Below are 23,424 nucleotides of genomic sequence, written 5' to 3' on the forward strand. Positions count from 1 at the left end.
CTCCACCCTCTCTATATTTTCTTCCACTCCGAGAACTCTTTGCAGACTTCAGCCATGTTCAGAACACAGCCTCAAAGAGGGCAGCCCTGGACCTCAAAAGAGTTGCTAGGATGACTCCAATCAACTAAAGGAAAGATGGTCCTGGGGAAATCCAGGCCTTTGACTTCATTGTCTTAATTTTGGATTCTCTCTCTCTCTCTCTCTCTCTCTCTCTCTCTCTCTTCTCTCTTCTCTCTTTGGTGGTGGTACTGGGGTTCCTGAAGCCCTTCTTTCTACCTCCGGGCTACACTCCCAGACCTATTTTATACTTTTTTATATTTGGAAACAGGGTCTCTTAAGCCAGCGCGGCTGGCTTCGAATCTGTGCGATCCTCCTGTCTCTGCCTCCCAAGCGCAGGAATTACAAGCGTGCGCCACCACGCCCAGCTGGATTCTCTTTCTGATACTCAAAGATCATTATAGAGGTCTTGGGCAGAGTAAGACAGAAGACGAACTAGAAGCCACCCAAAGGAATTTGAAGTCCGAGGCCCTTTGGGTGCCTTGGTGTGTAGTGAGGGGGAAGTCTTCGTAGCACCCTCCTGTTGCCACAGAAAGAAGCGTTTGGGGGAGGCTTTGGTGCCAGGGCGGCAGGCAGTGCGTGCGGGCAGTGGACGCGAGGGAACTAGATGCTTCTAGGAAACTGGAGCGCCCTGCTGAGTATAAAGGGAAAGGCCACGGTGTGTTAGGATGACTCCTGACCATTAATACCATGGCAGAGCGAGCACTGGGCAGGCCCCAGGCCCGGCCTCTCCTGCCCGGGCCCAGCTTCAGGCAGCCTTCTCAATGGGCCTCTGTATGTGTGGGCATCTGCTATCACTGTGACCCTCCTTGTTTTGTTCACTCCATTTACCTCACCTCGTTGGCTTCTACTTTATCTAATTTTGCTTCTGAGTTGGGGGTTCAGATCCTGGTGTTTGGCTCTGGGCTCTCAGGCAAGTTACATAACCTTTCTCCTCCCTCCTCTATTAAAATGGTGGTAAACAGCTTCACCATAGTAGGTCTTTAACCAATACCAGTTTCCTCTCCCTGCTGCTTTTCCTGAGCATCTCGCAGACCTCTCTGATCAGTGAGATGATCAAGCCAGGCTTGTGGGACCCAGAGTGACCAGGGTCCATCAGTTGTCAAAATTGTGTCTTTGGCCCTGGGTCTGGCTCTTTTTTGACTACGGTTTACTTTACTCCTCTGGAGAAATGCCTTTCTTCCCCCCACCACCACCACTTGCTGCCACCCCACATTCCTTCAAGTACACACAGGCCATTCTTGAGCTAAATAACATTCCAGGGCAGCTATTGTTTAAGCTAGGAATGGATATCATTTGTTTGTATTTCTTTGAATTTGCTCTCTATGTTATCTTCCACTTGACTTTAAATCAAACATAATATGCGCTGAGTTTCTTCCACATGTCAGATGTTTCCCACAAACATAAGCACCCATTATCATCAGAAAACCCACCCAGCCAGATTTAGAGTATGTAATTAATAATTACTGCCACTCGTTAATATGTTGTGTCCCGTCAACAAAGCATTTTTGCTGTGAAAGGGTAAGGACACTGGATCGTTTTCTAAATTTCTCCTCTCGCTCAGTTAGCCACACCTGGAGCGAGGCTTCTCCCTAAGCCGCTCCAGCCCCAGGCCCTCCTTTCCACCTGGAGTCGGGGACTCACGCACATGCATAGTGCCTCCGAGGAAATAATCAGCTTGTTTAAGTGACAGCTGACATCAGGAAGCCTTTTGAGGCAGAGGAACGACATGATGACAGCAGCGTCTTGGGAAGATAAATTTCACAGCCACATGCAGGATAGATTACCTGAAGCCACAACATTTAGCCTTTCGTATCCTTACACATCTGGGGGCATGATTTAGAAGCTCGTAAATATGGTCAGGATCTTAAAGAAGGGACTGGTGAGAATTAAGGATTTCAAGGTTCCACCGAAAAGGTGAAGGATCGGTGTTTATCCAACTGGTTTGCATATCCTAAATATTTATCCACCCGAGTGTGTCTCGTTAGCGTGTCACTGAGAAGCCACGTGCGGGCATCAGCTCTGCTATTGCCCTACCTTTGGGGTTAGAGTTGCACGAGAAGGGAAATATTCTACCAGCACGAGCATTATTCATCTGGCTGCCACCTGGATTATTGTTATGGGGCACATTGAGTTTGACAGATAACCCTGTTCTCAGCCGTCCTTCAAAAGAAGCATGAAGGAGCCTTCATGTTTAAATAATTTGGTCCAATTTCTTCCTTCTGAGAATACATGAAACACAATGTCTTCATTTCTTAGCAAAATAAATATTCATATCGAATGCATCTATGGTTAGAAGAGAGAATAAGAAGGAATTATCTTTATTTAATCTCTTAGTCATTCTAGCCCCAAATTTGAGCAAGCACTTGGATTGGATAACAACCTCTCCCAAGGAACCTAGTGTTTTTCCTCGAGTCACAAATATTTCCCAGCTTGGTAAACCAACAGTTTCCATTCCCAGGAAGACAAATGAGAAAAACGGCTAGTGTTTCAGTGAGTAGCTTGGGACCTAGGAATGCACGATGGGAGGAAGGTTGATGTTACGTATGTCCCTTCATTTGGGAAAATGGGCACTGCACAGGACATAAGGACAGCTGAAAAATAAAGGAAAGCTGTAGGAGAGGCTGAAACGACTCAGTTTGTCCTTGTGATATGGAGATCTGGGATGGAGAGTAGGCCCATGATGTGGAAGGTATTGAGGAAAGCCAGGGAGCAGACAAGAAACGTAAGCTAGTATACATGTCCCTGGTAAACTGTCTGCCAGGCCTTATTCTCACATGTGAAGATGAATTTCCATTGTCTTAAGGGACTGTGTAACTAGCAGGAAAAAAAAAAGAATCTGGACTTCGGAGTCATAAGGCCCTTCCTTCAAATCCACCATGGCTGCTTCCATATGACCTCTGACACATGACCTCCTTTGAGCTTTGGTAAGACAGGGATAATCCTCCCAAGCTGGTCAAGACACTGAAACAGAATAACATATATGAGATGTTGAGCACAAGGTGGGTGCTTTAGCCAAGACCTGTCATATATATTCCAAAGGCTTCCTGCTGTCCATATCCTTGAGAGATGCTTGAATCCCTGCTTGCTTGTGTTTCCACCTGCAGTTCATCTAAGCCTGTGCTCTCACATGTCATGGGCTCCATCTAACTGCCTTCCTTGCTGACCCTAAAATGAACCTTACACTCCAGGTCCCACTTCTGAGGCTTCCCATAGCTGCCTCCGAAACGAATCAGGGAAGACCATCAGAAGAGCACACATTTCTTAAATGGAGTGGTAAAGGTAACTAAGTTATAAGAAATTTCTGGAAGTCTTGATCATCATTGCCCCAGAACATTATTAAAATACAAACAGCCAGGCGTCGCCAGGCGTGGTGGCGCACGCTTGTAATCCCCGCACTTGGGAGGCAGAGACAGGAGGATCGCGCAGGTTCGAAGCCAGCCACGCGCGCTGGCTTAGGAGACCCTGTTTCCAAATAAAAAATGTAAAAAATAGGTCTGGGAGTGTAGCCCGGAGGTAGAAGGGCTTCCAGGAACCCCAGTACCACCAAAAAAAAAAAAAAAACAGCCAGGTGTGGTGGCACACAATTGTAATCCCAACATTTGATAGGCGGAGACTAGAGGATTGTGGTTCGCGGACAGCCTCAGCTACTTAGTGAGGCCCTTTGCATTCAGTGAGACCCTGTTTCAAAAAATAAAAGGGCTAAAAAATAGGGCTGGGGGGGGGTGTGGCTCGGAGGTACAATGACCCTGAGTTCCATCCCTGGTATTGCAAAAACACACACACACACACACACACACACACACACACACACACACACACGATTGTGATGGCTTACCTGTTACAACTCGAGCTTCAAATACTACTTGAGAATCATGTGTAAATCAGGGTGAGGTTTCAGGGGACAGTGGGAACAGACCAGCCTCCTCAGTTCGGTGCAGAAGTATATGTACCACGTGTGAGATAAAGGATCCCACAGCCAGTCTGCCAAGGCATGGAGCACGGAAGAGCAGCAGAGGCAGGCTGCAGAGGCATGCCGACATTCTCCCGCCCCTATTCATTGCTGGTTCTAAACTAGGTCCCTTCATTGGCATGTTTTATTATTTATTCAGTTCGCAAGAGATTTGTGAATTGCCCATTAATACCTTCATCTTCTGGGTAAGGAAACTAAGACTCAGAAAAACGTATCACCTGCAAGTGTAAGACGATCAGGGATGCTCCTAAGTGAACATGTATCTAGACTTTCCAACATCTGGAGGCCATAGAAGAGAAATTTTTGTTTCAGATTCTGGAAATGGGAAAGCCATCTAAACTGGGAAATCTAAAGGCAAGAAACAGGGTGAAAACCTAGATGTAGAACTTCCATGAAGACTTGGTAGGGCTGGGAACAGAGAAAGGTTTAAATCATATAGTGGGCAATCTTCAGATTCAAGGTCAGTCTCTATCAATCCTCCCTCCCTCTCAGGGAATCTCATTGGCCTCTACCACCTCTTCATTCTTCTCCTGTTCCCTTCTCTGTTCATTTCCTCTCTCTCTAGTCCCAGAAACAAAACTAGACTTTTCCACCCAGCCCTATCTCAGTTTCGCCATTATCTTTGACTGCCCTGGTTTCTGCTCACCCACAAACCTCAGGGTCCCATCCTCCATCCCAAGAAGCTCATCTGAGTATTTGCACAATGACCCTTTGCTCGCTAAAAGAATTTAACTGGCAGATAAAACTGTTCTCACGTGGTTACAGGGCTATGATAAGAGAAAAAGGAAAGGAGAGAGAATGAGTGATGTGAAGAAAGCAAACTCCTGTCTCTGAAGAAGCAGGAGAGCATCTCAGGATCATGAAAAGGGGTCTCAGGCAGGCAGTCCTCTTTCTGCCAGTGTGCAGAAGCCACTTCACTGCCTGCTCCTTGCTTTCTCCTCCATCTGTGAAGCAAGGGGCTGAGGTTCCAGAGCCTTCCTTCCTATCCAGGACAAAGATCCTCTGGAAACCGTGTTTGTGGCTATGTTCCTCTTCACCGTTGACCCTGTGGAAAACCTCACAGAGCAAAGCTTTTCCACAGGCATTTTTCTTTTCCATTGAAGCCAAAAGTTGATCATGTTGTGTTGTCTTTGTTTTGACTGGGTGGCGGGTCAGTTGTTCTCTGGGGGTTGGGGAACAATATGAGAAAAGAAGAAAGAACATACAGTAAACAAGAAGTGACCTAGGAGTCAAATTATCCCATATTGCAGCCTCTTTGCTCTTCCAGAAGGTGTCTGAGAAGGACAAAGAATTGTTTTAAAGTTACCTATCAGGAAGCGTATGAAGAGGCACACAATCTCCTTCATAACCGGCTCGTTGACCTGGGAGCACGTGTAGTGATGGGCACCAGCCTGTGAGCCCAGAGCAGACGGAGCCCAGGGCAGGTGTCAGCTCTGCCACTTAGCACCTGTGGCAATTTGGGCAGGTTTCTGAGTCTCTATAAGACCTAGGTTCCTATCAAAGAGGATTACTGTGGGCATTAAATGATTTGAGGGACATAATGTCCAAGCAGTCCTGAAACATAGTAGGTGCTTTATATGGAATGACCAAAATGAATCCCAGCAGCCAGCTTGGATTTGTAGGATGCTTGAGGTCGCTCTCTCGCTCTCTCTCTCGCTCTCTCTCCCCCATCCTCTTAGAACCTCTATATAGTCAGCAGAGGGGTATGAGTAACACCACCTAAAACCAGAAAACATACCCTTGGAGCCATAAGCATCTTGCCTAAGATCATACAGAGAGAATATAGAACAGCTGGTACTAAGACCCATGTCTTTGGGTCCAGAAAGCCTTGGAATATTTCATTTGCCCTATTTCCAGCTGACAGCTGCTGGTGAGTTAGGCAGTCAGGAAAGAGGCTGCCTGGCTGTAAGACGTGTTTCTAACATCCAGAGGCGAGGCATCAAAGTCCCTCTGGTAGATGGAACCCCTTAAATATAGAGGATGAAAACCCCTCATACCTCAGAACATCTCTTAGCCACCCAGAGCAGAAATCAGCAAGCTGTAGCCTAAGTCTAGCACATCTTAGAGGTAAGTCAAATCTAGAATGTGAGCCAAATGCTGCCATCACTTATTTATGTAGATAAAGCTTTACTGGAACAGCCAGAGCCACGAAACTGTCCAGGGCTGCTTTCACACTATGACAGCCAAACTGAGTGGTTGTGACAGAGACCATATGACTGCAAAGCCCAAAATGCTTACCTGGCTGCGTACAAAAGAAGCTTGCTGGGCCCTGGATTTCCAGAAGCACATCTAAAACTTGAATGTGCCCAGGAATGACCTGGGGATGCTGTTGAAATGCAGATTCTGATTCAGGAGGCCTGGGATGGGGCCCCAGATGCTAAAATGACCCCAAGTGATGCCTGTGCAGCTGGTCCATGACCATGCCTTGAGTAATGAGAGCCTGGAGATGATGAAGCCATGCTTATTACTCTTAATTTAAAAACAAAACTGCTGAGGAGTATAAAATATACTTTAGAAGGATTCTTATCCAAAGGCTAAAGTAAAACTGTTTCTACTTTTAGAGGGAAATTCCAATGAAAGAGAAAGAGCCAGACTTAGTATGACTGAATTTGATGAATGAATGAATGAATGAATGAATGATCATCAAGTTCCTCGTCCAGATCCTCACTCTAAGAATGGCTCCATCAATAGCTTGCCCCCAAGGAACTTCTACCTAGAGAACACTAGCTTCCAGATCCCAGGCCATGGGCCTCGGTCTTCCTTCCTTTTTCACCTGCAGTAGGTCATCCATCCTCAGCCCATCTGGTCCCAGCACAACATCAGCGCGACCTTGCCCTCCATTCTGATTCTATCCTGCTGGTCCAGGCCCCCATCACTTTGTGCCCATCCTAACATGGCTTCTCAAGCATCTCCATGTGCTCTTCCACCTCCAGTCACTGCCTGTGTCTGCCAAACACCTTCTAGAAACAGTTTCTTTCTGTCTGCCCTTCCCCTCTTAAAGTCTTGGGAGTCAAGTGTTTGGCTTGCCCTCCCTCTCTGGAGATCACCCAGTGACATCTAAAACACCTATGCAGCCCCTAACATTGAGACTCATTTACATAGACATTTTAAACTTTTTTTCCTTTGTTGGTCCTGGGGAAGGAACCCGGTGGCATTCTACCTCTGAGTGACACCCCCAGCCCTATTCTTTGGAGATTTTTAAGCACTTTCTTAAACATTCTGAAAATAAAAGGCCTGAACATTCCACCCACTTTTTTTTTTTTTTTTTGGTACTTGGAATTAAACCAGAGGGCATTCTACCTCTGAACTATACTTCCAGCCCTATTTTATTTTTTTATTTTGAAACAGTGTCACTAAGTTTCTGAGAGCCTCACTAAATTGCTGAAAGCTGGCCTCTGCCTGCAATCCTTTTGTCTTAGCCTCCCAAGTATGCCACCATGCCCAGCTCCACCCATATTTTTTAACACAGAATCATTTAATGAAATGGCATCAGGTCCAAACAGGGCAGTAATTTGCACACAAGAGCACAATGAATACGCAAGCAGCCAAAGCCTGCGACCGCCCTTCCTCTTAGGTTTCCTAAACCTATAAATGGTTAGTCATTACCTGGGCGTGGTGGGGCAGCCTGTAATCCCAGTATTGGGAGGCTGAGACAAGAGGATCACAGGTTTGAGGCCTGCCTCAGCAACTTAGCAAGACTCTGTTTTGAAATAAAAATGAAAAGGGCTAAGGGTATATCTAGGAGGTATAATGCCCCTGAGCTCAACCCCCAATCACCGCCCCCCCCCAAAAAAAAAGTTTAGCCACTGTGTCTTGTTCTTGAACTGCTTGTTTAGGTGATTAGCATTTATGAAGGCTTATAGATGCCATCTTGGGGGGTGGGGGGTGCAAACAGGCACGTTTGGAGTGTTAAGGAACTGAGAAGGTACCAGCATGCATCTCTTCTGGATTTACCCAGTCCCTGAGCACCTCTGGCTGTGACCTGGGGACTCATGCTGTCTACATTTGGCGGCCCCTGTGGAGTCTAGAGGTGTCCCCTGCTCCTTGTCTGCAGGAAGCCTCCCAGTCCTGATGCCTGACATGTTGGTAGCCCAAACGCACAGCTTCTAACAGACCCATCCCACGAGGGTATCTTCTGGTGCCTGCTTCTCCTGGGACCCTAAACAATTACGATAATTGGGTCAGCTATCTTTTGGTCTCTTAAAACAGATGTTGTCATACAGGCTTAGGTCTTAAAAGTAAAGTTAAAGTTGAGAGGTTTCCATGATTCTACCACAGGTCTGGGCGCTTCACTTGTATGACAGGGTAATCGTAATTGTCATGAGACAGTCCTCCTGTGACCATCTCCTCTCCCCCTCCCCTTTTCAGTCCACTAGGTCATGAAAAGAAAGCACTGAAATTTTTTTTTTCTTTTTGGTGGTGGTGGTACTGGGGTTCCTGGAAACCCTCTACCTCCAGGCTACACACTCCCAGACCCCCATTTTTATATTTTTATTTGGAAACAGGGTCTCTTAAGCCAGCGTGACTGGCTTCGAACCTGTGTGATCCTCCTGTCTCCGCCTCCCAAGCCCGGGGATTACAAGTGTGCGCCACCACGCCCGGCGAAAGCACTGAAATTTTAAAGTTGGAGATTCCCCACCCTTGAGGGAAAGCTGACCCTACGGGGATGAGGGTGGTGAGTCTCTTACCAGGACAAAATGCTTGCCTGTCACAGCCCCTTTCTTCAGATTTGTAAACATCGTTGCAGCTGATTCTTACCCAGTTTTCTCCCACAAGAGCGACAACATTTTCTTCTAGAAGAGTCCCTCAGTAAGGTGCTATCCTCTAATGAAACAGGATGTTCTGCTGAATGTTGGCAGCCCTCAGCTTGATTAAAAGCAGGTCGCTAGTTACAAAGCTGCTTTCATTAAGGAAACCAAAATACCTTTTCTCCCATGGGCCATTTCTTCTCTTTCAATAAATGACATTGTCTATTTTTTCCCCATTGATTTCTGTTCCACTTTAATTTTGTGTACTTGAAGCAAATTTCCTTGGCTTTAAACATGACAGGATTCTTTACATCAGAGCTTTATCTCTTCTTTTCAGATACAATTTGGCACCAGAAGGGACCCTAGAGATGATCCCATTCAAAGAGCCGATTGGTCCTATAATTTTTTTTTTCTGCAGTACTGGGGATGAAACCCAGGGGCTATCTACCTCTGAGCTACACCCCCAGCCCTATTTTTTATGCTTTATTTTGTTTTTTTTTAAAGCAATCTATAATTATAGTTTTTATTATTGGTGAAAAATTATGAGCTTATATGTAATTTACAAAAGCCTTAAGCATATGTGAATGCCTACAAACTTTTTAGAATACATGAAAGTAACACTTTTTCTTTATATAAGATAGTATTCTTATAATAGTTTTTGAACATATATTCTTTTCTATTTTTTCCATTTTTTAAAGATACATTATATTTTATTTTTATTTTTATTTTTTATTTTTATTTTTATTTTTATTTATTTTTTTATTTTTTTTATTGGTGCACTGTATTCATACATCATAGTAGGATACATACTTTTGTAGACATACATGCACACTTTTCCCAGTCAGCCCCCACCCAATCCCCACCTCATTCTCTCCCTATCCCTCCCTCCCATGCTTGGCTTAGTAGTTGACATCTAGTATTATGGCAATTTATCTAAAATTAAAAATGATAATCTCACATAACAGTTTCATTTGTCTGATACCAAGCTTTTGATGACTTAAAGATAACATTTCAATATTTCTTTTTGCTTTCTTTCTTACCAGAGAATATTTTTTTTCTATTTTTTAGGTGAAACTATCATATATTTATATATTTATTTTTCAGAAAAAAATCTATCCTAATATGGAATATGGACTCTAGGTACCCAAAACGATCTTGAAAAAGAACAAAGCTAGAAGATATATATTTTCTGATTTCAAACCATATAAAGCTACAATAATTGAAACAGTGTAGTACTATTCTAAAGGCAGATATATAAACCATTGGAGTTAAATAAAAGCCTAGAGCAAAATTCTTCCCTATATTGTCAAGTTATTTTTGACAAGGTTTCCACGAACATTTGGTGGTGGAAATATTAATCTTTTAACTAAATATTGTTAAAAAATAATAATTACATGGAAAAGAATAAAATTGGACCCTTACCTAATCCCATATACAAATATTAACTCAAAATAGATAATAGACCTAAATATAAATCTTAAGACTATAAACTTTCAGGAGAAAATCTGGGTCATTAAAGCTCACAACATTGAAATTGGCAGTGATTTCTTGGTTATGATTTCAATGGCACAGGCAACAGAAGAGTATACAAACTCCCTAAAAAAAAAAATATTGTATATCCAAAGACAATGTAAACATAGTTAACAGTTATTAATAGAATGGGATAAAATATTTCCAATTGCTATATCTGAAGGTATATTAATATTCCAACTAGAAATCCTAAAAATTAACAACAATAAAGGCAAACAATACCCTTTAGAGATAGGTAAAAGACTAACATAAATAATGAATCTCCACAGATAACCAATCTTAGTTGTCTGTTGGATGGAAAATCTTGTTTCTTTAGTTCTGGAGTGTGTTACCTATTTCTTCTTTGTAGTTAATCTCTTTGAGTATTTTCTCTAGTGCTGGTTTTGAAGACATAAATTCCTTCAGTTTCTGTTTGTCATGGAAGCTTCTTATTTCTCCATCTAATTTGATAGAAAGTTTTGCTGGGTAGGAATTTTTTGGCTGGAAGTTGTTTTCTTTCAGAGTTTGGAATATGTTACTCCAAGCCCTTCTGGCTCTCATGACTTGGTTTGGGAAGTCTGGAGTGATTCTAATTGGTTTGCCTCTGAATGTCACTTGGCCCTTTGCTTTTGTTGCCTTTAAGATTCTCTGCTTGGCTTCCACATTGGTCATTTTGACAATTATGTGGCGTGGGGATCCTCTTCTCCGATCCTGTCTAAAGGGAGTTCTATAAGTTTCCTGGACCTGTGTATCAACCTCTTGCTCTATGTCTGGAAAATTTTCTGCTATTACTTCCTTGAAGAGATTGTTGATCCCTTTGGTTTCACTTTCTTTTCCCTCCTCTATTCCAATTATTCTTAGGTTAGCTCTCTTAAAATGGGCCCATATTTCTTCAATATCAGATTCCTGCTGTCAGATATTTTTTTCTAGATTAGAAACTATGCGTTCATTTTTGGATTGCTCATCTTCTAAGAGCGAGATTCTGTTCTCCATGTGTTCTAATCGGTTGTTTGTGCTTTGAATTGAGGCCTTTACTTCATTAATTGCATCCTTTATCTCTTTTTGGCTCTCTCTGAGTTCTTTTCAAAGCACCTCTATTATTTCTACAGTTATTTTCCTGATTTGATCTTCTAGAAGTCTCTGATTTTCAGTTTTATCGGGTTCTAATGTTGTGGGGTTGTGGGCATTTATTGCTCCAGTATTATTCCTCTTTCCCATGATTTAGGAAGTTTGTGCCTTCTCTGGGTTCTTCCCTTGGGTCACTATGACTTCACTTAAGGTGCTCTGGATCTCGAGTTAGTAGTATCTCAGACCCCACTACTCCTTTACTGGGTTGTATCACAGAGTCTCCGACCCAGAGAGTCAATAGAGTCTGCTTTAGACTGTGGGGGGTACCAGGTTGCACGTTCTCCTATGGTGTGATATCTCTGCCACCGCCACTCCCCCACTGGGTCAAGTCCCAGGGAGTACAGTACTGGGATTTCTCCTCTGTGGCCCGCAATTTGACTCACTGTTCTTGAGTACGCAGATGTAGCTGTACTGGCCTCGCTGAATTTGGTGCTGCTGCCGCCGGTGGCAATATGGCGCCGCTGCTACGCCCTCAGCTGTGGGGCTGGCGTTTTTCTTCTTGGTTTTGATTTCCACTCTGAATCCCTGCAGCGTGTGCTGAGCTCGGCCACTGGGAGCTTTAGATGCTCTCTGCGCGGAGAAATCCCGCCTGGCTGTTCCGCAGCGGCTCACCTCTGCTTGCTGTAGCCGTCCCGTGAATTCACCGGTGCTGCCGGCAGTATGGCGCTGCTGCCGTGTCTGTCGCGTCCTCGGGCATGAGGCCGGTGTATCTCCTCTGTGGCTCTGTTCTCAGTCCGCTTTCTCTCTGGAGCCTGGTGATTTTTTGTTTCACTGGTGATGGTATTTTCTGGCTATGAAAGGCACTGATTTTGTGGTAATAGAGATTTGTTGTTAGCGGGGCTCTTAAGCCCTGCTTTTCTCGGTCGCCATCTTATGCTTTATTTTGAAACAAGGTCTCACTGAGTTGCAAAGGGCCTCACTAAATAGCTGAGGCTGTCCATGAACCTGTGATCCTCCTGTCTCAGCCTCCTAAATGCTGGGATTCTAAGCATGTGCCACCACACCCAGATGTCCTGTACTTTTTTATCTTTTTTTTTTTTTTTTTGTATTGGGGATTGAGCCCAGAGGCATTCCACCTCTGATCTACTCTCCCAGCCTATTTTATTTTTCAAGCAGCCACTCTTCATTTGGTACTTATTAAGTACCTACTATGTGCCAACCACCACGCTCTTTCTAGTACATATCTTACCTTTGCTGAAATAAAGCCAAAAGGCAGCCTTAGAGAACTCCAGGCATTTGGTGATTAGTTTGTTGACAATAAGGAACTATTTTTAAAAATTCGATAATGGAGTATTACACATTAGCTTCTCTGGTGGCTACAAAGACTGTTTTTGCACTTCTGTGAAACTGCCATTGTTTCAAACAAAACTTCCTGGGGAATACAGCACAGTGCTTCTAGGGGTCCCGGGGGCTGTGGGATCAACCAGAGCAGTGGTTCTCACTGGAGAGGTTTTACTCCCACAGGGGCCATTCAGCAATGCCTGGAGAATTTTATTTGTTTCTCTGAGGAGGGAGGTTGCTCCTAACATCTAATGATCAGATGCTGTCAAACATGCCATGATGCATAAGACAGCCCCCACAGGAAAGATCCTCAAGGACCAAAATGTCAGCACAGCTGGGGTTGAGAAACCTCCCCCAGGAGGATGAAGGGTGGCCAGGAAAGAGAATGGGCTTCCAAACCCTGACAGCTCGCTTCAGCCAGAGTCATCTAGTCATCTGCTTTTCTCATTTTGTACTGTAAAGTTCTGCATCATTTCTGCATGAAGTTTTATTTGAAAAGTGTGTTTTCCCTACTTTTTGGATATATATATATATATATATATATATATATATATATATATATATATATGTTGAACCCAGGGTATTCTACCTCTGAGCCACAACCCCAGCCCTTTTTATTTGTTTGGTGTGTGTGTGTGTGTGTGTGTGTGTGTGTGTGTTTTAGTTGAGATTCAACCCAGGGGCAGTCTACCTCTGAGCTACACTCTCAGCCCTATTTCATTCCTCATTTTGAAACAGGGCCTAAGTTTCTGAGGGCCTCACTAAATTTCCGAGACTGGCTGCAAACCTGAGGTCCCCCTGTCTCGAGCTCCCAAATACTGGGATTATAGGCGCACACCATCACGTCCAGCTCTTTTACTTACTTTAAAAAATTGAACCAGGCATGGTGGTGCACACTTGTAATCCCAGCATTTGGGAGGCTGAAACAGGAGGGTCATGGTTCGCTCACAGTCTCAGCTACTAAGTGAGGCCCTGTGCAACTCAGCGAGACCCTGTTTCAAAATAAAGAATAAAAAATAGGGCTGGGGATATAGCTCAGAGGTAGAATGCCCCTGGGTTCCATCCCCAGTATCACACACACACATACACACACACACACACACACACACACACACACACACACACACACAAATGAAAGCTACTGTAGTAGAAGATGACAACTCTTTGCCTTCTGATTTATAATTGAGTGAAATTGGAACAAATCAAAATAAGCCTAAAGGACAGAGGACGAGAACAATCAGGGGATAATTGAGAGCATCTACAGAGCCCCAGTCTAGACTGCTCAGGACTCTGCACCACCTCCCTCTCCACATCCATAAGGTAGAGCGAAGGGGTTTGATTATGTCTGCCTTCCCATTTAGGCCAGTGATTATCAACTTTTCTTCTGTAAAGAACCAGATTGTAAACATTTTAGGCTCTGTGGACCCTACTGTGTTTATTGTAACTACCAGCCCTTCTGTTATAGCTCTAAAGCAGCCTGAGACATAAGCAAACAAATGGGAGTGTCTGCGATCCAGTCAATTTTTATTTACAAAAACAGGTGGTGGGTCGGATTTTTCCTGGAAGCTGTAGTTTCCTGACCCCTGACTTGGGCTGTAATAGGAGCCATGTCCATTCCCCTCACAGCGGCCCTGCCTCGTGCTCTGTTGGTAAACAGCTGGAGTTGGCTCAGGAAGCCTTTGCTGAACAATACTGAGGTCCATCCGACAAGCAGAAATACTAGAAGATTTTAATGGGAATAGCAACTGGTAAAAGATCCATCTAGTATTCTGCAGGGGGTTTCTGTATACTGTTTAATTGTTACCCTATGTTGAACACTTAGGACATCTCCAATTTTTTATTCTTAATAATAATAATACCATGATGAGCTCTTTCATACTCAAATCATTAGCCTCATTTCTTATCATTTCCTCAGCACAAATTCCTAGAAAAAGAATTCACTGCATCAAGCCGGCTGTATTGCTAAATTGCTTTCCAGGAAGGCGGTATTGATCTACATTCCTAACCGTAACACGAGAGAGATATTTATCATACGCAAAGGATTTCTTTCAACAGAATGTCATTAATGAAAGTTTTGGCCTCCATATGTCTTTTCACGAATTAGCTCACCATAAATATAAGTAAATTGGTGTTAGCTATGAATCATTTTAATATCCCCCCATGCTGTTGCAATGGCATGATTACTAAGGCACATCATATTACTTTTCAAGATCATCTAGCCAATCAGCCGAGGGTACCCTGTCTCACGTGTTCACGGAGCACACACTGAAACATCTGCTTCCCTTTAGGTAATCGGAACCTCTGCTCTCTGAAGGCTAACACCAGCCTCCCTGCCCTGATGGATAGAGGCCTCCTCCTCTGAAATTCACTACCAGATCTGCCATCCAGATCACTCATTTCCCTGAGGAAGTTTCATTTAGGTTAATTCTGGCACCCAACAGGGAGCAATTCTTGAGCAATTTCTTCTTGCTTGCAACATAAAAAATTTTCTTACATGTTGCAAAAAAAAAAAAAAACAACACTGGAAAAATGCTAAGGATATCTGACACTTGTCCATTCACCTCTGTAATAGCAACAAATACTTCTTTGGAACCACAGTACATGCTGATCAAAAAACACACAAAAGCTGAGCGTGGTGGCACACACTTGTAATCCCAGCACTTGGGAGTCTGAGACAGGAGGATCACAGGTTCGAGGACAGTCTCAACAAGTAGTGAGACTCTCATCAACCTAGTGAGACCCTGTTTCAAAATTTTTAAAAAAAGGGCAAGAGAGTGTAGCTTGGAGGTAGAATGCCCCTGGGTTCAATCCCCAGTACCACATACATATAACACACACACACACACACACACACACACACACACACACACACACACGTAGATCAGGGAGCAGATGTGCTTTCTGGGTTTTCTGTGTTCTCTGAATAGCAAGAGCAGAAAAGCCATGCCAGGCATCTTACCTGCATGGTCAACTGTAGCTTTCTTTTGGTTCTTCAGACTTCTCTGAATTTATCCAAGTGGAGAAGATAATTTTTCTGACTGAGAAGTAATAGAAAATGTTCTACAAATAGACATGGACCCAGTGATTGCATGATAATGAGCTTCACTTAAAAGTGGATAGCTTCCAGACAAAACCAAATGTATGCCAACGATGATAACAAAACCCAGTGTCCTCTGCGAAGCCACCATATTGCAGCGTTCTGCTAAGTGCCTTCCACGTTTGCCTCATTGCCTTCTAACGCTCCAAAGCGGCAGATGCTCCACCATCTCCAGCTGCACATTTTTAAAAAATGGAGGCTCAGAACAGCTCATCAACATGTCAAAATATACCACACCCACAAGTGGCAGAGCCAGCACGAGAACTGGACCCAGCAGACTCTGGAGCCAACCTACGTGGCCCAGTGATGACACTTTGGTGGTATCTGTGAAAAGTTTGGAAGTAGACCAGCACTATCAAGTCATCTCTATCAGAAGCTCTCTATCAGATCAGCCTCCTAAGAGGCAAACTAGAATTCAGGCCAGTCAGGTCGTCTGGATGCTATGTCCTAAAAGGTCTGCAGGGGGGCAGAACTGTTCAGCACCCCCAGAGAAAAGCGACCCATTCAGCTTCCCACAGCAAATCAGGGACAAGCCAGGACTGCACCCCAGGCTTCCTGGTTTCCAGTTCAACACTCTTTCCCTCATTCCAAACCACTTCTTCTGTTAAGTGACATCAGTGGTGCTCATCAGTTGCACGGCAGTGTTCTGAAAGAGAATATCATCTACTTTAAAGAAAGTAATATGGTGTGCATTCTGCCCATGTGATGATATTCCATAGAATCATAGATCAGGGAAGTGTCTACAAAAACTGACAAAAGCCAAATAAGGTCTCCTCTTGAGATACTGGTTTAACACTGAGGTCAGTGGTATACATGGCTTTGACCCTGTTATGGTTAGGAAGATAGGATTCCTAGGGGAAGCGGGATGGAAAGTCACTAAAACTCCCTATACTTTTTCACAACTTTGCGTGACTCCATCTGTTTCAAAATAAAAGTTATCAAATAAGAAATTCACATAACGGGAAGATGAGCTAAAATATTTACTCATTGCTGTATGTAAAGGATAACATTAAAACAAGCCAAGTGTGGTGGCGCACTCTTGTAATCTCAGCATTCGGGAGGCTGAGAATGGAAGATCATGGTTTGCAGACAGACTCAGCTACTTAGCGAGGCCCTTCGCAACTCAGGGAGACCCCTTTTCAAAAATAGACTAAAAAGTAGGGCTGGGGTTGTAGCTCAGAGGCACAATACCGCTGGATTCCATCCCCAGTACTGGAAAGAAAAAAAAAAAAACAGCTGGTATAGAAGAGAAGCCTAACATGGTCAATCCTTCACAATATGAGAAAAGGAGGAGACAGCCAGCATTGCTGGGCCAAGCCCTCCCCAGTGTTCTGAACTTCTTCTCTGCACCTAGGTCACTGCTACCATCTGCCCCTTCAGCAAAGACAGAATCCTTGGCATGACCACTGATTCTTTGACCTTTGATCTTTACATAATGCTTAAAAACATGGGCTTTGGTTTTGGACTTGGGTTCAAATCCAAGCTCTTCCTCTAGTAGCCGCATGGCCATGGGCAAGTTACTAGCTAACCTTTAAGTCTTAGTTCCCTGCAGTCTTCAGCATCCCGTAGACTGCTTTTAAGATTAAATGAGGAAAAATAGATGTTGAGAGGCCCTGAAAATATGGTAAAGATTCTGAGGAGTTGGACACAATGATGTTGGGGAAGATGATGGGAAAAGGAAGATCCACGCTCACTCCCCCTCTCCGCATTGTGTTCTAAGCTTGTCTCAAATCCACCTCTCCATCCCCTGTCACCCTAGTTCAGGCTGGGGAATTGCAACACCCTCCAGACATTATATGTGATCAATATTAACATGTGTGATAATTATGTATAATAATTATTATCATCTTTCTAAAAGAGATTTGATCCTGTCTCAGGATGGCGCAGAGAATGCAGTGATTCTACATTGCCTGCTGGCTTTATGAGAGTGTGTGGTGTGTGTGTGTGTGTGTGTGTGTGTGTGTGTGTGTGTGTGTGTGTTGTCTAGTTGCCCATTAGACTTACATTTCCAAAGGGAGGACCTGTGTCTGATTTAGCTTGGAGGTTCCAGATGACCTGCCTGGTGTCGTCACTCAGTAACATCAATGATAAAATACACGTTTGCATGTTAAGAGCTGGTCATGGCTGGTCTTTCTTGATAATCAGATCTTAGCCCAAAGGTAATTTCTTCAGCCAATCCAGATTTTCTCTCATTAACTCATATGACTCTTACAACAGGAAACAGGACATTGCCACATATGTAATTTGCCTGTAGCCTTGGAGGTAATAGTAAAGGTCTTAAGTACATGTCTTCCCAGTTCTCATTCTTCTTCTGTCATGAGATGGGTGCAGGGTATTTTGTGACTCCATAGCAACTCAGCCTCTCGGGAACCTGGAAAGACACTAGAATTCTTGAAGGGTGTTCTAATGGTTTTCTTTTCACACGTCAGGGAAGATTCGTGCACCCCTGTTCTGATCTCTCCCTTGAAAGGCCCACTTGGGCACTCGGCGTCCAGGATGTCCTCTGAGAGGACAGGATGACCTTTAGTTCTGGGCATCACTTGTGCAACCACACCCTCCCCAGAAGCCAACTCCCAGGATGTGTAGACATTTACCAGAAACAGCTGTAGCCACCCTCCCTGCACCTTGATTCCTCCAGAATGACCGTGCTGTGCAGGAAATCCGGTGCAGGCTCCATCAAACTCTGCTTGGTACTTTAATATAATGTCTGATTCACAAAACCAAATAGCACTTCGTCAGTATCTGGTTGTCTTTAGTGATGCGTGTTTGTCATTTCCTCATGATGATCTCATTCTATCTGAGCAGGGGCTGAGGACTGATATGATCTCCATTTCATTTCTGGTGTCTTTTGCTCATTCTTGAAATCTCCTCTTTCCCCCACTGTTAAGAGAAACTCACTTGTCTGTCCGTTCTCCCCACTGTAGACAGGACCCACTCTACACTGCAGCCAAAGTTGTCACCTGAAAATCAGGTCTGATATGGCGCTCTCATCCGTTAGACATTCAATAGTTGCTGATTCCATGGGATAAAGTTTTAATTCTTTACCTCGGCAAACCATATTCTTGAAAAATTCAGCTGAATTCCTCGAGCTTCATTTCATCCCTCCCAACCACCCTACCCTTTAGCCTGGTCATTCTGTGAGCATGCTTAGTTCTTCCTACTTTTATGTCTTTGTATACATGTCCCCTGTACCTATAGGGGTCATGAGGATGAGCTCAGTCTGGGACAAGTTGAGTCCAGGGTTAGCAGGAATGGACCAGGGACTGGGAAGGGGGAGGAGGGTGAGATGTCACCCATCAGCTTCTCTGTCCATCTTCCCTATCAGTGACAGTGAAAAGCATCTCCTTACATGAGTATAAGCTTGTTTTGGCGGCATGAGTTCTAGTCTCCAAAACTTTTGTTGCTGGAAGCATTTCCTTGTTTGCAAGCGAGGGAGAATCCAAGGCAGATGGGGTATGGAAATTATGCATGGTAGACATTTTCTGCTAAAATGTGCATAGGGTAGGGACAAGAAATATTTTTAAGAGAGGAGAAATACATACCAAACATGGCATTTTGAAAGGCTAATTGGATGTGGATGGACACATTGGGATGATGTTCTGTTATTGTCAGAAATAATGTTTTACAGAGAAGCCATTTGTGAAGAGAGGCCAATTATGATTGATGGACTGATGTGCGTTTCGGAATATGGAAGCAATAATGTAGAAGTACGGTGCTTGCAGAAAGATGTCAATCAACATGACGTTAGAGGGGCAAGAGTGAATGAATACCATTTGATTTGACCCTACCCACAGGATTTGACCTGTAGGACCCACATAAACAGGCTCAGGATTATTTACAAAATAAAAGTGGGCTTTGAAGGGTTTGCTGACCACTTGGCCCGAGAGTGGTCCCATGATTGTTCTTGGAATTCAGAGAAGCAAGACAAGCCTATGAGTCTGTGAACATATGTCTTAGAACATGAGTTTTAGAATACCATTCTGATTTCTAGCATCTGTCTAGATCCCCGTAGCCCAGTGCATAATCCTATAATCCCAACATTTCATCATCCAAACAAGATTCTGCTCACTTCCATCTGTCTACAGAAATATGACAGAATTCTTTGTTCAGACCATGTGTCCCAATTTTGGATTCAGGAAGCATGATGATGAGCCCTATGGAATTAGTTCCTGAAGTGGAAGGAGATTCCATGAAGAGCATTCCATTCTTTTCCAAAGTTTAATATTTTATTTATTTATTTATTGGTGGTACTTGGGGTGGAACCCAGGGGATTTTCTACCTCCAGGCTATACTTCCAGACCTATTTTATACTTTATTTGAAAACAGGGGTCTCACTAAGTTGCTGAGAGCCTCACTAAGTAGCTGAGACTGACTTCGAACCTGGGCGATCCTCCTGTCTCAGCCTCCCAAGCACCGGGATTACAAATGTGCGCCACCACGCCTGGCTCAAAGTTTGATATTTTAAAATGCAAAATAAAATTGTCCCAAAAAGGACAGAGGTGGGGTGCAGTTGGGTGTAAAGCAAAAGATCAGGAAAAGAATAACGGGAAGATTCTTTGGGGGGGGGGCGGAATTCAGCAGCAGCAAAATCCCCTTAAATGAGAGAGACCGCACAAAGAGTGCTCCATCATTTAGAAGCTTGCCATCCTGTCTGTTGATGCTCCTGGTCTTTTGCTCCAATAAAAGTTTTTTGGGGGTTGTAACCAACCAAAAGTCCTGCTGCTCAGCTCTCCAGAGCCAGTCACCAGTGGAAATTCAGATTTCAAATAAATTGTATTTAGTTTCCTAAGAAATGAGGCCAAGGAACATTGCTTTTGTGGAGTATTTTGCTGTGTATTCATAGATTCTGTAACTCAGAACAGAAAACTTGGAGGCAATCCTCAATTTTAGGTGTGGTACTTATTGTATGAAACTCCCAGCAAGGACCATCTGTGGTCCTGTGGAGATTTGCAGAGCAACCTCTCTGTCTGTTCTGTGCAAATGCATGTCACGCCCCTACCTGCTCCCTATTCTTTTTCATGGTGTTATTTTTCTCCTGGTCACTTACTACCACCAAACACACTATTTCATTTACCGATCTTGTATATTGTCTGTGGCCCCCACCCTAGCCTTGAAATATGTAATTTTTTTTCTTTTTTGCAGTGCTGGGGATGGAACCCAGGGGCATTCTACCTCCAAGCTACACCCCCAGTTCTATATTTTTATTCTTTATTTTGAAACAGGGTCCCACTAAGTTACAGAGGGCCTCTCTAAGTACCTGAGACTGTCCACAAACCACGATCCTCCTGTCTCAGCCTCCCAAATGCTGGGATTACAAGCGTGTGCCACCACACCTCGCTTTATATTTTTTCAAAGAGTTAGAAAAGGAGGGCACATGCTTTGTACGTATCTACTGAGTGAAGCCAAGCACGAGCTTGTTCATCTACAGGGGCAGAGGGCGGGGGAAGGTCATTTTGAGTCATATCAAGAGATCTGCAGTCTATTCTATCTCCCTGCCTGGATGCTCCTGGTACAAGCTACAAGAGTCTTTTCTCTTTCTTTGCAGAGCATTGGCTGTGATGACTACCTGGGCTCTGACAAAGTCGTGGACAAATGTGGGGTCTGTGGAGGTGACAACACGGGCTGCCAAGTCGTGTCGGGGGTGTTCAAGCATGCCCTCACCAGCCTGGGCTACCACCGCGTTGTGGAGATTCCCCAAGGAGCCACAAAAATCAACATCACTGAGATGTACAAGAGCAACAACTATTTGGGTAAGCTTGGTCTTTGTCCAGAGGAGACCATCTGTTGCTGCCAGTTGATGTATTTCTTCCAGGGTCATGAGATGGACACTGGGGTGTCCAAAGGTCCTAGAATGCGCAGAAAGTGCCACTGGGGAAATGCCCAGATTCCACTTGGCACACTCCTTGAAATGAAAAGCATGGGTGAAGAATGGGAATAAAAATCCCTTCTTGTAACTAAATGTTTAATCTTAACACATTTTTTTGTGTGTGTGTGGTACTTGGGATGGAACCCAGGGACATTCTACCTCCAAGCTACACCCCCAGCCCTATTTTTTATTCTTTATTTTGAAACAGGGTCTAACTGAGTTGCAAAGGGCCTCACTAAGTAGTAGCTGAGGCTGCCTACGAACCTCGATCCTCCTGTCTCAGCCTCCCATATGCTGGGATTATAAGCGTGCGCCACCACGCCCAGCTATTCTCAACACATTTAAACTGGCCTTTGCTTCTCCTGAGCAAAACAGGGTTATGGAATGGACAGTAGACTAAATTGATGGAAGTGCTCTTTACAGAACTAGTAGGTCTGTCTGTCTTTCTTCTGCGGGACTTTGAGGTGGTGAGGGGCAGCTGAAGATTCTGTGTAGATATTTATTTCCCAGAAATCTAAAGCCATAGTTATTCTTTTCTTCCTTTTACTTCGTCTACCTGGGGCAACAGGCCTCTACATTAGCAGTACGTATATCTTCTGGACAGCTGTAGAAATCCTCAGTAATGATTATGGGCAATATCATCAATATCAGAAGGCTATTTTTCATCTATTTTCCTGCAAAAAGAGATCTTTGTTGATATTATTTTATGGGTTTCCAGACTATTTTATTCTATTCAAATTTGCAAAAAAAAATTGGTTTTTACCAATTTCCAATTCATGTAAGTATACACAAGTCAGTTAAGGAAATAATATAAGGGAGTCATTTTGTAAAATCATTTAATGAACAGCAGTCTCTTTATTTTTAAAATTATTTGTTGAACAGGAACTTATCTAACAAGAAACTGTGCCAGGCAATATTCTAAGTATTGTCCCTGTATAAAATCCTATAGAACCTTCTCCTCCTTCCTAGGGCAGAGGAACTAATTTTAGTCCCATTATACAGAGAAAGAAAGAGGCACAAGGAGGTTACACAGCAAGAAGAAAGAGGTAGAGCTGAGACTGGAACCTAATGTACCTCCAGGCATAGTAATCTATCAAGACAGCATACCTTCCAGCAGTCTCAGAAACCTGAGTTCCTCCAGTTCACTTTGGCCATGTAGCTATCAGCAGTTGAAATAGTTGAAAGACCATTAATTTCACTTTTCGAAGTATCAGAATCACCCTAGAAGAACCCCAGACCCACGACCTCCAGACCCTGCAGATCATCCCTCCCCACGCAACCAATGCAGCCAAAATTAACTTTAATTGGTTTTGTTGATATTCTGAGCAGACTTAGATCATGGAAAACAACCAAAACACAGCTCCAGTCATTTCAAGAATGTTTATCGCAGTCGTGACCAAGACAAGCTCTTTAATCATTAACACTCCACACAAACCTCATACAACTTGTGATATTTTAGAGCAGAAAGAGAGATTAGTACAACCTGGGAAGTGGGTTGAGGAGCTCATTTACCATGAAGATGAGTTGGCTGTGTCCCTGTCTCGGGTCCCGGTCAGTTGCAAGTCTGGTCCTCCTGTTCTTCAGACCTGACATTAACCAGTGCTCAACTAGAACCTCATTATCAGTGGTCAGAATGGCATGGTGGCAAGGCTCCTTGGCCAACTACGCTGCGGACTTTTGAGTCTCAGGTGCTGATGATTATAGTCTTGAGGTTGCTAAGGGCTCGGTGTGGTTGTCGAGGTGTTGTGGTGGGCTGGCATTGTGT

At 43.8% G+C, this 23,424-nt stretch overlaps 1 protein-coding gene across 1 annotated transcript in view; it reads left to right on the forward strand.

Moving 5' to 3' along the window:
- The window catches only part of THSD4 (thrombospondin type 1 domain containing 4), a gene marked incomplete at both ends in the record, with an annotated part of 230,247 nt that overhangs the window by 98,171 nt on the left and 108,652 nt on the right, over nucleotides 1-23,424 (forward strand). Inside the window, one exon of the mRNA XM_080691810.1 lies at nucleotides 21,339-21,543. Coding sequence (XP_080547936.1) covers nucleotides 21,339-21,543 — 205 coding nt within the window. The remainder of the gene's footprint in view (nucleotides 1-21,338; nucleotides 21,544-23,424) is intronic.

This window comes from Muscardinus avellanarius (genome assembly GCF_963383645.1).
Source record: "Muscardinus avellanarius genome assembly, chromosome: 3".
Taxonomy (NCBI): domain Eukaryota; kingdom Metazoa; phylum Chordata; class Mammalia; order Rodentia; family Gliridae; genus Muscardinus; species Muscardinus avellanarius.